A 17,745-nucleotide genomic window follows, 5' to 3' on the forward strand; every position below is an offset into this window, starting at 1 on the left:
TCTGCACCTGCGCAGTGCCTCACTCACCCAGTTTTGGGCGCTAACAACAAGCCGGTGTTCCATATCCCCTGAGCATGTTCTATCTGCATTGGAATGGTTTACCTCCCCTTTGTGATTTCTTTGCAACTCTAAATATTTTTTTGTACTTCTGCAAATAAAAGTTCCAAAAAAAATAGAGTTACAATGCAGACAGAACATCCCCCGAACTTGGGCATGTCACACTTATCTTGCCAAGGAAAGCCCGTGATAGGGTCACCGTAAGTCGGAAATGACTTGAAGGCACACAGCAACAACAACAGATGTCTGCAAACATAGATTTCCCCCCTCCCTGAGCCTGGTGATCCCTCTCTCTTCTGGGGAGGTGTTTTGGCTACCCTGGAATCCATACTTGAAGAATGAGTTCATTATTGCGGTATAGGATGGGAATTTTCTTTGTGGGGCTCCCGCCCCAAAAGAAAACATTCGAAAAGAATCAGCAACCCACAATAGGATCCAGCCAGAACAATTCACGGAGTGAAGCGTTTTGTATTTTTTTAAAAAAAGTAGTATTTCTGTGAAAATGGGAGTCTCCGGATGATAAAAATCTACCCTCTTTAAAGGAGTGTTTAGTGCCACAAAGGAAATGGTTTGAAAAGGAAACAAAAGTTAGGATGTTGGGCTGAGTTAGTCATCCGAGAGCTGAGACTTAGAGAGGGTTTCTGTTTTGGTATTTGGGTTTTTGGGTTTGTGTGTGTGTGTGTGTGTTTGGAGCAAAGCTGTTTAAATGAACAGCAGCAAAAAAGAGAGGCCCAGTGGTTGTGTCAATTCACGCACAGTTGGCTTGGATGGCCGCCAGGGTCACCATAGCTACAAAGAGCTACTAGCTGCCAGAAGTGAATGGGCGATTTGTGGCGCGATGGTAGAGAGGAACCACTCCTACGTTGGGCTTCAAAACAAGTGCAGTGGGGGCGCACACACACACACATATATTTCATTTTGGAGGCTGCCTAGGATCCTGAGAGTAGTGTGTGTGTATGTGTGTTGTGCGCCTTCAAGTCATTTCCGACTTCTGGCGACCCTGCGGCGAACCTATCGCGGGGTTTTCCTGGCAGGATTTGTTCAGAGGGGGTTTGCCCTTGCCTTCCCCTGAAGCCGAGAGAGTGTGACTTGCCCAAGGATACCCAGTAAGTTTCATGGCCAAGCTAAGATTCAAACCCTGGTTTCCAGAGTCGTTGTAGTCCAACACTCAGACCATTACGCCACATTGGCTCTCCCTGAAAGTAGTATCTGTGGGCTTTTAGGTTTTCATTTCTGGCTTAGGTTTCTTATAGTGGCTGTGGATCCAGGAAAGCATTGTTTTGGTGTGTCAGAGTCCAGCAGCAACTCTCAGAATTGTCCATCTGAGTGCAGCCAAAAAATGTTTTCTAAGTTCTGAGCTATTTTGAGGCATGCCATTTCTATACATAGAGATTTTATTTGGTAACCATAGTTTATAAGCTGCCATTTATACTTATGGACCTCATGAATTTGTCTCCTTCCCCTGGTAAGCCATGTTGATGCAGCCACAGGTTGCTATCACATTCAGTGAGTAAGTGATTTGGTTTGTTTGGAATCTTTTTATGCTGTCCTTCGACGGTCTATCAAGATGGTTGCTGGTTGTTATCTTTCGTCACGTCAACTTTGACTTACGGCAACCCTATGAATAAGAGACCTCCAAAATCCCTGGTCAACAACTGCCTTGCTCAGGTTTTGCAAACTCAAGGCTATGGCTTCCTTGGTTGTTCCCATCCATCTGCAGGGAAGTGTCCCACTTTCCCCCCTGCCTCCTACTTTACTAAGCATTATTGTTTTTTCCAGTGAGTCATGTTGTCTCATGATATGTCCAAAGTATGACAACCTCAGTCATCTTGGCTTCTAGTGAGAGTTTGGGTTTGATTTGTTGTTGTTAACTGCCCTTGAGTCGACTTCAGTTCATGGTGACCCTGTGGATGAGACATCTCCAAGACCCCCTGTCTTGAACTTCTTTGCTCAGGGCCTGCGGTCCTAGGCCTGTGTCTTCCCTGATCAAGCCTAACCATCTGGCATGTGGTCTTCCTCTCTTTCTGCTGTCTTCCACCTTTGTTAGCATCATTGTCACATCAAGCAAAAGTATTTTCAAATTCTATGGCTGTTATTGCCATTGTTTGCATTGCTTAATTTCTAAAATTAGAAATGTTGACAATCAGGAGTTTGGAGGATGCGCTTAAGGAGATTACTACGCATGGTTTTAGAACGAAGATTATAGTCATAAAATTGCACCTTTGGCGATGCTTATCTCACAACTTCATCTCCTTCCCATAGCTGCTGTCTGCCAAGTGTGGCCAAGGCATCCTTTTTCATTGACAGGGGAGACCTGTCAATAGCTCCCAATTACACGGCTGTCCCAGGACTCCTCAAGTGCAAAAACGCCATTGCTGCGGCAGTTACATGATTGGCAGTCACTTGGGCTGCATCCTCACTGCAGAAATGATCTGGTTCGACGCCACTTTAACTGCCACGGCGCCATGCTACGGAGTTGTGGTGCCCCAACGAACGACAATTCCCAGAATTCCATAGCGTGGCGTCATGGCAGTTAAAGCGGTGTCAAACTGGATTATTTCTGCAGTGAGGGTGTAGGCATGGTGTCACAGTCTCTTCCTGTCCCCTGTATCCCTTCCTCCCCACGATTTCCCACGAGCATGATTCTCTTTTTTTGTATTGCTTTTCTTTTCTTTTTTTACTTTTCAAAAACTTAAATTGCATTACTCAAACTGCGGAATTGCATTAAAAATAAAATAAATTAAAATAATGGCATGCTGGGTAGGGCATAGGACAGAGAGTAGGGTTAAGGCGGGGTGTGAAAGAAGAGAGTGCGATGGCAGCAGCTGCCCCAGTTGCGTAATTGTGAAGACATGCGATAACGGCTGTGCGATAGTGACACAAAACTGGCATGTTTGCATTTTCATTAATTTGCATGATTGTGGCGAGACTGGCGCTCACGTGATAAAGTCCATAGTGTATGCTGCAGCTATTGGGAGTTTGCATCTTCCAGGCCATGATCCTCAGGGTCATTTGGCTGGTTTGAGTCTGAAACATAGAGGTCAGAAAATGTGTATGAATGAGAGTGTGCATATATGCATCCAGAGAAGGGGCATGGAGACAAGTCCAAGCAGCATGCTACCTTTGAGAACAAAAAGGTTGCCCATCCCTGAGGAAGACTGGCATGCAACTCAAACAAATGGGATCTCTTATGTGTTATAATTGGCACGCGTGTGAAATTTTGACTTTCTCCCTTTAAGATCCAGCCACTCTGTTCTCTCTGCCCGTCCCTCTTTGCCTTTCTGAAAGAACAGAAGCATTCATGAGCCGGAGCTAATAATTCCAGAGAGTTGAGTTGCTCCCCGAGGCCCTTTATCTGGAAATAAAAAGGCTCTCCTTAGCTCCTCTGCTTCACTTTCGGAATACAAGTGCTTTCCCCTCTCCGGTTTCCCGCAGGCCCGTCACACTGTTCAAATTGAAATATCAAGATGTCTGAAGCAGCAGGATGCCGTATCAGTGTGTTGACACCTGGAGGAGCGATTTTTCTATTAGCTTTTATTTAAAATAAAATAAGCCCTTTGGTTTTGTGAGCAGAATGCATGTTAAATAATGTATGAAGACCTTGTTCCTGACGCAAGGCGTCCTTTCCCCCCTTCCGTTCCCTGCTTTTCTTGGATTAGGACTTAGCGGCAGTTCTGAAATTAATTATAATTAAGAGGGAGGTTGTCTCACTAATAAAATGGGGAATAAATATTGAGCTCTTAACAAAGCTGAGAAGTGGTAGACAGGGCAGGGGTAGACTCGCCGAATGCCGTCTTCTGTGGTCTGCTTATTTCATGTGCCCACGCCCCAGCACTGTGTGTTTTGTGCATTAAACATGATGGCATACTCAGCTTCGCTTTAGCAGATTAGTGTGTTTGGGACAGGGATTGAAGTTGAGACCATCTGCAACTTGCTCTGTGTTTGAGCAATGGCTCCTTGTAACGGAGGTTGACAAAGCATGGCCTGCAGACTGCATGCAGCCTCCAAGGTATATATTATGTGCCTTAAACGTGCTCCCCGAGTTTTTAAAAATGACATTGCAACATGCTGCCAAACTTCAGTGGCTAACTACTCAGTGTACTAGCTCTGTTATTGGGTGTTAAAAGAAACTAAATGCCATGCTGCTGACTATTCCATTGGTTATGACCCTTTCACATTACACAGTTAGGGCACCATGATTCCGTTTTAACCATCATGACAACATGCTCCAGAATCCTAGGATTTGCAGATGAGAATTCTTTGGAATTCTCAGCCAAAGCGCTCAAAAGTGCCTCCCAAAAACTGCCAATCCCAGGATTCTATAGGATGCAACTATGGCACTTAAAGTAGAATCATAGTGCTATAATTACCGTGCACCCGCGTCATATGCTGCGCTGGAAGAAGCAACGGCGCATGCGCCCATGGTGTGCGCACAAGCCCCATTGTTTTTAATGGGGCTCCACCATATGCAGTATTTCCCTTATGCGGGTGTGTGTGTCTGGAATGGATCCCTCACATAAGGGAAGTGCGCACTGTATGTAGTTCGAAAGGACCCCATAGTACATTTAGTTGTTAGTATTGTAACAACTGTCAACATGTTTACATTCGATTTAAGTACATTTAAAGTTCATTTATATATTTTAGTGAACTGTAATCCCGCCTCAATCCATCAGAGAGAGGTAGGAAAATATAAATAAACAATGATAATAATAATTATTATTATTATATAAGTAGACATATAATAATAATTAACCTAGTATGAGCCGTATGCAGAGAAGCCAGTCTCCTTTTCTTAGGCTGCATCCACACTGCAGAAATAATCCAGTCTGACACTACTTTAATTCCTATGGTATAATGTTATAGAATTCTGGGAACTGAACTTTGTTGTGGCACCAGAGCTCTCTTAACAGAGAAGGCTAAATGTCTCACAAAACTACAGCTCCCAGCATTCCACAGCATTGGGCCATGGCAGTTAAAGTGGTGTCAAACTGGGTTATTTCTGCCGTATGGATGCAGTCATGGTAATTCAGCCTGGGAAAGGAACATAGTAAGCAGTTAGGAGGGGTAGTGCTTGCAAGGGGTTTTAACAGTGAAACTGATGCTTGCATGCCATCAAAAGATGTGCTTCTGTGCCGATCTGTTGCAATAAATTCTTTCCATGAAGTCTGGTTACTGAGTTGTATAGAGGCAAGGCATTACATTAGCGCTGTGTCTAATGGCACACAACTGGACTGAAGCTGAAAGGACGTTCAGCTGCAGATATGCAGAGATGTGAAAGAGAAGAAGTCCAAAGCTGCACCAGGCATATAAGAGCAAACTGAAATGTTAGGAGAATGACAGATTCCATCAAGGAAGAACCTTTTGATGAAGAACTGACTTTCTTAGAAGAGGTGGAAGCTGCTCTCAAAGCACTTGGGAGAAATAAGTTCCCAGGAACAGATGGCATACCAACAGAGCTACAGAGGCGGAATCCATCCAAATTCTGACAAACATCTGCCACCAAATGGGGAAACAAAAACAATGGCTCACAGGCTGGAAATGCTCAATATATAGTCCAATCCCTAAGAAAGGAAATGTTAAAACCACTAGACCATTGTATTATCCCTTGTGGAAGCAAAGCGATACCCGAGATTTTACAAGAAAATCTTTTACTATATATGGAGCACTATATGGCATCGGAGCTGGTTTCAGTAAAGCAAGAGGTGCAAGAGATCATATAGCAAGCTATGTTAGCTAATGGAGTGCTCCATTTCATGTCTGCTACGCTCTGCATTTATCCTTAGGCCATGTCCCTTGCACTTGCCCAACCTAAAAAGTGACCTCTGGTCTCATAGAAATTGTCTGTTTCACTTCATTGTTTCAGATGCTGTCAAGGTAGCCGATGGGAAGCCGCCTGGATGTCTTAAAACAAGTAAAATTGAAAGAGGAAAAGAATTCAGAGATGTAGCCGTGTTAGTCTGTAGAATGAGTATGTAGAGAGATCTTGTAGCACCTTGGAGACTCACTGAAAGAAAGAAATTGGCAGCAGGAGCTTTCGTAGACTTAGATCTACTTCCTAAGATGCATTTAGTGAAGTAGACTTTATGCTACAAAAGCTCACGCTGCCAACTTGTTTACTTCAGTTAGTCTCAAAGGTGCTGCAAGACCTTTCTGCATACTGAAAGATGAATTGGACTTAACTATGGGCCTGTACACATGGGCCGAAAGCCCCATGCTCACTGTGGCCCAAGTTGTCCTGTTTGGATGACGCAATTGAGACAGAACAGATCTGGTGCGATCCTGGCCCAAAGGGGCCTTAACATGGTGTAATAACATCCGCTGTTTGTCCACAGTGATAGCCAGTAGTCTGGATTGCTCTGTTTGCATTTGGTGAGAAGACCACTATTGTGGTCTGCTATGTTAGACTGGGGCACCTGGTTACATTGGCACCCTGTTTTGGCTGTTATGGACCATGACTGGGGTCTTCTCACCAGACGTGATGGCGTTGGCTGGAGGCATGGGGTGGTAGCTGATCCATGGGGTGGCAGTGGGCGGGCATGTAAACACCTATTTGTTGCTGTGCCAGGCCAGGGATTAACCTGTGGCAGGATCTGTGGAAGGATAGCATAGACTTGGCTTAGGGCCTAAATTGTTGCCCCAAAGGTGGGTTGCCACTTTTGTATGGAAATTGTGATTACATGTAATAGTTGTTGAAAATATGAAATAATAAATGATAAGGGTAATAATGACGATATGACTGATGATAAGTTGGTTTGATATGATGATGATGATATACCGTAATTGCTACGGATTTAGGGAAAGTGGGACTACATAACACTTAGGCCACTGTTAGTCATTTCCATGACAGTCGACTTCGTTCTTTTATTTTACCTTGTCCTCCACCGCCAAACTGTTTGTATTTTCAGGACACCTTTGTTTGCGTCTTCATTTCAATGTCTTTTTGTGATTGCTTTCTGCAGGGTCACTGTAGGTAACAGGTTGTTTTGTTCCTTTGCTTCAGAGCCGTCTCCATGTGCAGCTGTGTAATAATACCATCGAAACAGCGGCTGAAAGGCTTTTTAAATAATCCAGAGTGACACGGAAATGACATCCATCTATAAATCGGTCCAAACCACAAACATCTGAGAAAGATTTGCACTTAATCCAATTTACTTCAATCTTGTGCCTTACTTAAAATGACACAAATGTCAAAATGGGACTCTGAGTCGCCTTGCTGGAGCATCTCTTGGAGAGAATGGAAATGGAAGGCGGATTCCTGTGCCCGCCTGACTGTCAGAAATCTATGTGTTAAAATTAAAAATGCCATGCATACAAATTACTAGCCTTTAGAAACATCTTACAGGTGCACCTGCCCAACTGTGGTAGATTTTTCTGGACCTACAAGAGGTAACGCTTGTAACGTTTCCTTGCCTAGTTCTGGAACAGATTTGTAACTTGTCATAGATCAGTGGACCCCGAACTATTTTGGGATACCACTACCTTTCCTCTTGGGCAACAACCCAAGCACCCTCACATCTATTTCTAGATATTAGGTCCACGGTTGTAATGCAAGTTCAAAACAACCAGGGGTAGGCAACCTTTTTGAGCCGGGGGCCAGGTTGCTGTCCCTCAGACAACTGGGGGGCCGAAGGCGGGGGGGGAGCTTCCACCCTCCAGGGGCGGAGCCGCATGCTGGGGGCGGAGCCTCGGGGCTTTGCCAGGCCTGAGGTGTCCTCCGAAGGACACCTCAGGTCTGCCGAAGCCCCGCAGGGAGGAGGAGGCATGTGCCCGCCCTCTCCTTCTTGGTCCCTTCCTTCGGCCGAACGGGGTCCAAGGGGCCCTTTCGGCCGAAGGGGACGGAGGCTGAAGGGAAGGGCTTGGGCAGGCCGCCTCCTGGGCTCCTCCACGGCCCTTGCAGCCCCAGGCCTCTCTCTTTGGGTTCCTTCCCGACCTCCACAGAGGCCGGGAAGGAGGGAGGAGGTTGGCGCGGGCGGCCCCTCGGGCTCCTTCCCCAAAGGCCCCGCGCGCTCATGCGAGAGACCTTTGGCCTCTCGCGTGAGGGCACAGGGCCTTTGACCTCTCGCGCGAGAGGCCAGGTCCTGCTGCCGATTGCCCAATCGGCAGCAGGACCAGGCTCGGGCCAGTCCCAAGGCCTCGCCGGGCCAGATCTGGCCCGCGGGCCGGGGGTTGCCGACCCCTGAAAACAACCAATCTGGCACTATAAAGTTAAACAAACATATGCATTTCACAAATAAAATTTAACTTTGTAAAACAATTTATTTAATGTTTTTATCAGTTTGAAAATATACATTTACGTCTCCTCTGTAAAATGTTGCCTTCATAGCTTTCATGGGGTGGGTGTGCTTGGTGCAGGGATATTAGCTTTTCAACATTGTGCCGGAAGGCACTACAAAGAAGCCAGATTCCCACGTTCGATAATTTTCAGCCTCTTTCTTTGCTTGGAAAGAAGCTGGGCAGCTGTACTGAAGACTTGCTGTACTAAATATGATGTTGGGAAAGCAATAATGTATATCTGGACGTTGTTCCAGTTCAAGGTAGTGGGTAGAGCTTTTTTGGGGGGGGAACCAAAATTTTTGACATGGCTTTTGGGAAATCGGGCCTCAAAATTATTATTATTATTATTATTATTATTATTATTATTACAGTTTATTTATGAAGCGCCATAAATTCACACAGCACTGTACATAATCAGTTAAGTTAAAATAAAGACCTGCCTGAGGCATACAGTCTGAAGTAAACAATATTAAGGGTACATGTTAAAATACAGCGGTAAAATGTATTGGAAAACAGGTTAAAATAAAGGTAGTCTATCAATTGCATTGTGTCTTGTTCTCAGAATTCCATAGCATTGAGGCAGGGAAGTGAAAGTGGTGTCAGAGTGGATTATTTCTGCAGCCCTTGCCACACTATTTTGTCATCAAGTCTTAGGTTGTTCTTCTCAGTGCATTGGCGAGTGTTATCCTGTACGTTTGCAGAGTCCCTTCCCTTGAAGTTGCTATTGCTCTTAGGCAGTGCTGTTGCTATCTTGGTTGATGTATGGCTTCTAATACTGTGATGTGTAGCTTCTGATACTGTGTCGGCTTAATGTCGGGGACAGACTGGCTGACTCAGTTTTGGAAAAAAGGGGAAACCTGTGACACATCAGAGATCAGCTATCTGTTGTTTCTGTTTTCTGCAAAACGACGCTATCTAAGTATCCATTTGTGATACTATAAACAGGGCTTCCTGTTTTTATTTTCTAACTTTTTATCTCCAGTACCAAATATTTTGTGAGAGTTGCTTGTGTCGAACTTAGGTGAGAGGGACAAAAATTAATACTGCGGGGGCAGTGACGCAAATATTGGGCCCTTGGTATCTGGTGGGATTTGGTTCCAGGACCCCCCCATGGATACCAAAATCCGTGGGTGCTCAGGTCCCATTATATACAGTGGCATAGTAGAATGGTGTCTTTTATATAAAATGGCAAAGTCAAGGTATGGGGTTTGGGGATTTTATTTTATTTTATTTTTGTGTATTTTAGTTTTTGATGGAATAAATGCCAGACTCAGAAGGCACCGTGCCCACTCCTAGCAGGTGAGGTGGCACTGCAGCCTCTGGAGGGCCCACTTAGGGTCCTGTGTGGCTGCTGGGTGAGCAAGAAAGCCCCCTGCGAGTCCCTCCAGGTGTACCACTCCACCGGGTGACACTCGGAGGGACTGGCACGCCTGGCAGTCACAACTGGAAGTCTCCCTCTCCAGCCATCTACAAAGAGAGAGTTGTCCCTCACTCCTTTTTCCTTTCCTTTCCTTTTTCCAGGCCCCCTGTGTCTATAGGTGCACGACTGGGCTATTCAATACAATCCGAAACGGTGCGGAGACGGTGGTGGGAGGCAAGAATATCCCACATTTCCAACACACAAGGGCATTGTTGTTGTTGTAGTTGTCATTTGAAACGGAGGAATGTACGGCAAAGCTGTTTAGAGCAACCCAGCCGGGTTCAAAGCAATCTAGGCATGCGTTTTGCAGCTTTTACTCGGGATGCTCAGTCATTAAAAAATATTGTTTTGTGATCCGAGCAATTATGTTTGACAAAGGAGTCTCTTCTTGCAGGCGGCTTATGTGACATTCCAACAGCATCAGAGATTGCTTCTCCCAGCAGTACAATTTCTGTGCATTAGCAAAGGGCGGCAGCCGGGAGAGGGGTACGGAGGGAGGATGACTCAAAGAAGTATTGCATTTCTGCAAGAGATACAAGTGCTTAAAACTGAAGGAAAATGATAAAAGCATTGTTTATCCTAATACGCGAGCACAAGGGACCTGCAAATGGGAGCATATAATGGGCTGTTGGAGCAATGAAGTTCTTGCGGCTTGGGCTTAATGTATGTGATGAATGCCGATCAGTTAGGAAGCATCTCTTTGGATATTAATCTCTTCTGTATGGTAAACTCATTAGTCTGCTTTGGCATAGTGTTTTGCTGGCTCCATCCCCTCCTTCCTCTGCTAGGTTTCTTCTGTGGATATTGGTATTCATAGTATTTTTCTTTCTAGTCACTCCTTACCTAAATCCAAAGAGTCACTTGACTGGGCATTTTTCGCTCAGTCCAACTTTTCTGCCCTTGCTTTTTGTAGCAAAGGAATTTCTTGAACAATGAATGCCTGAACAACATGAAGTTGAAGGCTTTCGTGGCCAGCATCCATAGTTTTCTGTGGTTTTTTTGGGCTATGTGGCCATGTTCTAGAAGAGTTTGTTCCGGACGTTTTGCCAGCATCTGTGGCTGGCATCTTCAGAGAAACTGAAGATGCATCTTCTCTAAAGATGCCAGCCACAGATGCCGGTGAAACATCAGGAATAAACTCTTCTAGAACATGGTCACATAGCCCAAAAGAACCACAAAAAACTATGGCTGCTGGCCATGAAAGCCTTCGACTTCAAATAAATATGCTCAATATCCATGAAAGTTTGAAAGTCAGCCGGAAAAGTAAAATGAAATGATGCAATGAAACACCCTACTTCAGTCATTTACGGCAGTTCTTCAACCTTTTATGTATGCTTGTGGTCACTTAAATATCTTTTTGTTGTAAAAATCAGCACATCTTTTAATAACATTTTTTTCCATTGTTGATATAACTGACCAAAATGGCACCATGTTATGAAAAATAGAAGTCCGATTCCAGGCTGCTGAGAAGGCTCCTTTATAATGAGAAATTACTTAGTGAAGAAGCAACACTGGGGCTAATGTATTATACAGGAAAGTCATAAACCCCAAGGGTTTAGTGATCTGGTCCTGATCGTATTTAGTGATCTGGTCCTGATCGTCAGCAGAATAAATGGATAAAGTCAGAGTGCAAGCGAGTACAAATATTCTCAGTTGACCTGCATCTTGAAAGATTCTTATGGACCCGTAGTAGTCTACAGATTAGAGTTTGAAGACTTCTGGCTCATTGTATCCAGGAAGAGGTGGCATGGTTAGTTGGCTGACTGGATCTTGGAACCAGGAGATCCCTATTAGTCGGTGAAGATACATGCTGCAGCACTTTCTTGCATGCCTCACTGAAGTCCAATAGCCTGAAGGATACAGATGATGCAACTGCCTTGCCGAAGCCAAACAGGTCTGGCTGTAGTCAGTGAATGGATGTGACACTGCCTGGGAGGTGAAAGAAAGATGTGGTACAACTGCAATGAATAAATAATGTTTCGGTGGTCTCTTGACAAACAACATGATGTCAAAAGAACTTCCTGCAGGTTGAAAGCTTTTGCAAATCCACTGAGTTGTTTGATGGTGTGCTATTTTCTGAAGGAAGAGAACAACATCCAAAGTTTTTGACAAGCAATCAGTATGAGGAAGGTATAGCGCCTGGTGGCACCTTGTTGCTACAACCGCAGTTCCCTGCAAGCACACCTTTCTTGCTGACTACGGGTGCAGAGATGAGTGTGGAAAGCTGGTAGGACTCTGGAATCTGGATTTGGCCCTGGGACTGCTAGTCGATGATCCCTACATAAGGATTAAAATGAGACATGCCTTTTGTTTTCATTCCATCTTATGTGTAATGTGGGTTCAGTACAATTATATACAATTGTCCCTCCATATTTGCTAGGGTTAGGGGCATAAGACCCCCATGAATATGGGGAAAATGCAAATAACAAAAACAACATATTTTTAACTGAGAAGACACCTCTCTAGGAATCGCTAGGTCCTCCAGTACAACTCTGTGGTCAGCATCCAACAGACACTGATCATAGAACTACAAAAGCCTAGTAGAGTATCCTCTCTAGGAATCTCTAGGCCTTTCAGGGCAACTTTTAGTTAAAGTTGACCATAGAGTTGCACTGGAGGACCTAGAGATTCCTAGAGGGAACGTATTAATCAAATAGGTGAATAATCAAAGCCGTCAGTATCAAAGCCACGAATATGGAGGGATGGGTGTAATTGTGCAGTCGTGTATGCCATTGCATTCCTTATTCCCAGGTACGGATGTGAGAGCTGGACAGTGAAGAAAGCGGATAAGAAGAAAATAAATTCTTCTGAGACGTGATGCTAAGGATACTGTGGACAGCCAAAAAGACGAACAAATGGGTCCTAGCACAGATCAAGCCTGAAATCTCCCTGAAAGCCAAAATTATAATGTTTAGGTTGTCGTAGTTTGGCCACATCGTGAGAAGGCATGATTCATGGAAAAGACAATAAATGCTAGGAAAGGTAGAAGGCAGCAGAAAGAGAGGAAGACCACATGCCGGATGAATAGGCCCAAACAGAGAGGTCATGAGCATGGATTTGGAGGATCTGAGCAGGGCAGTGGAGGATAGGGAGTCTTGGAGATGTCTCATCCACAGGGTCACCATGAGTTAACAACAACAATGACATAATGTAGAAATGCTTAATAAGGTAGCGGCTACGCTTTGTACCTCCTCCCTCCTCCCTTTCTTTTTTATCCCAAGTGGCGTTTATAGTGCTGGAAATGTGGGCATGCCGTTATGGCATTTGTTTTTAACTTTTCATCTCTGTGCTGTGCTTTAAATTATGGCATCGGCTTGAGGCTGTGGTTGCACATTGAGAAAATACATTCTGTGCCGTGGCTCAAGCCTCTTGTGCCAACCCAGAAACCCCCTGCCCCCCAAAAAACCTTGTCTAAAATTGCCCTCCAGTTTATATTGCGGCTGCTTTTTTCTTGGACACAGTTCCAAATGCAATTCCTGGTGCTTTAGTTATTCATGCGCGCACACCTGACTTTCCAAGGACATTTCCTTTGTCAACATAACATTCCACAAGATCAAACAGCCGACTTTGAAATCAAGGCCGAAAATGCATCATAGCCCCTCTGTCCTGCCAAGAAAAAAGGAGAAGGGGGAGGTTTTGCAGTGAATAGCTGACTTCTATGTAGTGGTTTTGGTGGGTGTGAAATATAGGCTGCATCCACACTGCAGAAATAATCTGATTTAACCCCACCTTCCCTGCCATGGCTCAGTGCTATGAAATTCTGGGAATGGTAGTTTGTTGTATATTTAGCTCAGAGAAGAGAAGGTTAAGAGGTGATATGATAGTTCTGTTTAAATGTTTGGCGCGACGTCATATTGAGGATGGAGCAATTTTCTTTTCTGCAACTCCAGAGAATAATAGGACCTAGAGCAATGGATTCAAACTCCAGGAAAAAAGATTCCATTAGGAGGAATGTCCCGACAGTGGAGATTATCACAAGAGGGCTATTTATGCTTTAATAACACTATTCTAATGTTATATAGCAAGAACAATAACAATGGCATTCTTCCTATCCCTGGTCTAGAACCCAATCTTCTTATCCCTGGTCTAGAAGGTTTGGACTACAACTCCTTGACGGATAGTTACATTGACTGGGGCTGGTGGGAAAGGCAGTCTAAAACATTGAGGATGGGAGTTGGGAAATGTTTGTTTCAACCCAAAGTGTGATTAGATGCAATGTCGATTAGAAAATGAGGCATGGCACCGAGAGTTCGAAGCCTATTCTCCCTCTTTCACTCAATTGAATTGATGGTTAGTGGATTCAGGATAGGCAAAAAAAGGGAAAGGCTGTTTTTTGCAACATGTGATGAATTGCGGGAATTTTCTGCGACGAGATGCAAAGGCTTCAGTCGGGTTTAAAAGCAGATCAGACACATTTGAGAAGGTGGGGGGGGGGGAAGGCCTATCAAAACAGGGGAGCTTGGAAAAGTTACTGATGCCAACCCCGTGCCCCGACAAATGACAGTTCCCAGAATCCCATAGCATTGAGGCTTGGCAGTGAAAATGGTGTCGAACCCGATTTCTGCAGTGCAGATGCTGCACGAATGTTTATTTCACCATCATAGCAATGTAAAAGCAACAGAAGTCTGGAATGGCCTGAAATGTACAGATCTGTAATGCCGGAGTTTATATATGTGTGTGTGTGTGTGTGTGTGTGTGTGTGTGTGTGTGTGTGGCTTACCTCCTTGTGTAAGTTTAATTTGATATATGTATATGGCTTACCTACTTGTAGGTTTAACGTGACCAATACAACATAGGAGACTGGCTTCTAATGAGTCTGACCATTGGTCTGTCTAGTTCCCTAACCCAGCACCCTTTTAATGCGTTAGGACTACACCTCCCATTATCCACAGACTTCACACTTAGTGTTACTTCCAGAGAGGGATATTTCTGCTCGAAGTTGCCAGGAATTGAACTTGAGACTTTCTGCATACCACTGAGATACAGATGCCTCTCCGCATTGCCTTCGACTCATCTCTAACTCTCTCTTTCCTTCATTTACCTTGCAGGCACAGCATGAAGCAAGCAACACATTCATAATGAGAAGAAACTCTAGGACTCTATAATACCTCGCCTAACAGATTCCGGGGATTTAAAAGAAAGAAAACGAGACCTTCTGGATTCCTTTTACAATGTCTGGATCTACTCAACCCGTGGCCCAGAGTTGGCGAGGAAGTGAACCCCGGTATCCTCCGCACGCCATGTCCTACCCAATGACAATAAGTCAGTCGCATATGGTAAGTGTGCTTTCTACTCTCTTCCATCGGTTCTCGCCGGTTGTATCAGCGAGATTAACTTTATCGTACTCTGGGGTAGGAATGTCAATATTGGATGATTTCATCTTCACACGTGAGGATGAATATTTTCTCCACTTTCCTCCCTGACCCAAATATTCCTCTGCCGTTTGTGCCTAGTATTCACACATCTTGAACAGTTTTTAGCAGTGGGAAACTCTGTGCAGAAGTGCATGTAAGTTGTTTTGCATGAAAATAGTATGCGTGTGTGTGTTTTGTGCAACCTCCCCACTGTTTCTAGAAATGTGGGCGTTTTCGCACAAAGCGGCATGTTTTGGCTAAAAAAAAGAGAGCCAATTTGCACACACAAAAACCCATGTGGTGTTTCTAAAAGGTGCTGAAAGAAAGAAGTTGGCAGCATGAGCTTTCATAGACTTTGGTCTACTTCCTCGGATGCATTTAATGGCATCTGAGGAAGTAGACTGAAGTCTACAAAAGCTCATGCTGCCAACTTTTTTTTTCAGTGAGACTCAAAGGTGCCGCAAGATCTCTCTACATACTGATTCCACAGACTAACACGGCGATAGCTTTGAATTCTACCAGAACAGATGCTGATTTGAGTCTTAGGCAGTTGTTGGAAACATTGCCATACATTCCTTCTGGTAATGCACAGGTTAAAGGACTTCTTTTTACCCCTTTGGCCAAATAGACGGTGGTTGCAAAAGGTATTTGTGGCAGGCTGGAAGAGAGGGACTTGCTTGTTAGTCAGGCAGGTAGTCCAAGTGCTGGGAGTCTGAGCCAGGCATGGCCAGAGAAAATCTTACAGTGGACCCAGGGCACATCACTCCAGTTGCAGAAAAGGAGGAGAGAAGACTCGACGGATGGATTTTGTGGCAGAGCTAGCAGCCTGTTCTGGGCACAGAAAAAGTTCAATAGCAAGTAGGTTTGCATGTGTGTTCAGGTTGCCTGTCGACTTAAGAAGTGCCACCTCGGATTTCTGGGCAAGGTGCCACTTAGTGGCAGTTAACACCGGGAAAGACACAAGAGTGGTGTGAGGGCTCCCTGGCCTTAAGGGGGGTATTCCTCCTACTGGAATGAACAGTAGGAAGCCAGCACCAGACCTTAACAGAAAGAACTCGTGAAACTGAGCCCCCAAAAGAAGCTCTGCCAAAAAGGGGGTGGGAAGCCCAACCTGATCCCTATTCCCTTTTCCACTTGTAAGGAAAAATAGGTATCAAAGCTCATTTATGATGCTCCTTGATCCCCGCACAAAGATGAGCTGCAGGCAAGAATTTGCCATATGTGTGGCATCCAGCTTTCTATATGCATGCAACTCCTTGCAGGTCTGGGAAACCATAAAGCCCTATGAGGAGAGACTTAGGGAGCTGGGTATGTTTAGCTTGGAGAAGAGGCGTTTAAGAGGTGATATGATAGCCTTGTTTAAGTATTTGAAGGGGTGTCATATTGAGGAGGGAGCAAGCTTGTTTTCTGCTGCTCCAGAGAATAGGACCCGGAGCAATGGATGCAAGCTCCAGGAAAAGAGATTCCACCTCAACATTAGGAGGAACTTCCTGACAGTAAGGGCTGTTCGACAGTGGAATACACTCCTTCGGAGTGTAGTGGAGTCTTCTACTTTGGAGGTTTTTAAACAGAGGCCGGACGGCCATCTGTCAATGGGAATGCTTTGATTGTGAGTTCCTGCATGGCAGGGGGTTGGACTGGAAGGCCCTTGTGGTCTCTTCCAACTCTATGATTCTATGATGGTAGAAGGACTCCCAACATCACACCTGATCCACATCTTGTGTGGACAGCCCTGCGACCATGAGAGCAGGAGCAAAGGCACTCCTTGCCCAGAGTGCCACTTAACCTCAGGCTGGATTTGCTGAGATTCCCTTTTGCGTTGTGATCCATGCCCCCCACCAAGCTGAGCTTTGGAGGCTGAGCTAGGAAAACAGTACTTTCAGGGAGCACTACTTTCAGAATTTCCTAGCAAGCGTGTCCATTGACCATGCCAGCTGGAGCATTCTGGGCACTGTAGTCCAAAGGAGTCGCCTTCTGAAATTTGCTTGCAATGCTACAGGGCGGGCAATGATTTTGTGTAATGTGAAGTTGAAGATGCCAGCCACAGATGCTGGCGAAACATCAGGAATAACCTCTTCTAGAACATGGACACATTGCCCGAAAAACCCACAAAAAACGATTTTGTGTAATGTCTCTGAGATCTAGGAAGTGGGGCTTGTGAATATAATCACGTCTCCCCAGTTTATCCCTTGTTTCAAACATTGCACACATTGGTCTATGAAATGAAGGTGTCCTCAGGAGCCCGCATATGCCAGAAACAGAGGCCACATGTGATTTGGTCCTTACCTGACCTGACTGATAGCAGGAGAGACAAACCCCCAACTCAGCAGCTTTGGAGATTAATGGCAAGGACAAGGTAGTTGTAACAATGGAGCTGCTGTTGTCTCTCGAGCCGCTTGTTGCATCCATGCTGATATGCGCCAAATGAGTAATCCAACCTGGATTACACTGCTGGCCCTTATCAGAAACAGCAGCTTTGATTACAAAGGCCCTCCAGGTCCTTTCACCTTGAATCTGCAACGTGCATCTCTTGTTTGTAAGAGGCTAGAGCAGGCGGCTGTGGGTCGAGGTGACCTCTCCATCAATAACTTCTCCTTTCCATTTGTTTGGAAATTTAAGCGCCAGGAGCTCTTTGTTTTT

The 17,745-nt window shown here is 45.0% G+C and overlaps 1 protein-coding gene across 9 annotated transcripts in view; it reads left to right on the top strand.

Moving 5' to 3' along the window:
• LOC149281123 (nuclear receptor corepressor 2-like) overlaps nucleotides 1-17,745 on the top strand; it is a 254,242-nt gene that overhangs the window by 55,299 nt on the left and 181,198 nt on the right. For all 9 annotated transcript variants that reach the window (XM_089499622.1, XM_089499617.1, XM_089499624.1 and 6 more), the window contains exon 2: nucleotides 14,800-15,027. In XM_089499622.1, coding sequence (XP_089355748.1) covers nucleotides 14,923-15,027 — 105 coding nt within the window. In that variant the 5' untranslated portion in view covers nucleotides 14,800-14,922. The remainder of the gene's footprint in view (nucleotides 1-14,799; nucleotides 15,028-17,745) is intronic.

Source organism: Sceloporus occidentalis, unplaced genomic scaffold (genome assembly GCF_023333645.1).
Source record: "Sceloporus occidentalis isolate IW3139 unplaced genomic scaffold, rSceOcc1.0.p SCAF_138, whole genome shotgun sequence".
NCBI classification, from domain to species: domain Eukaryota; kingdom Metazoa; phylum Chordata; class Lepidosauria; order Squamata; family Phrynosomatidae; genus Sceloporus; species Sceloporus occidentalis.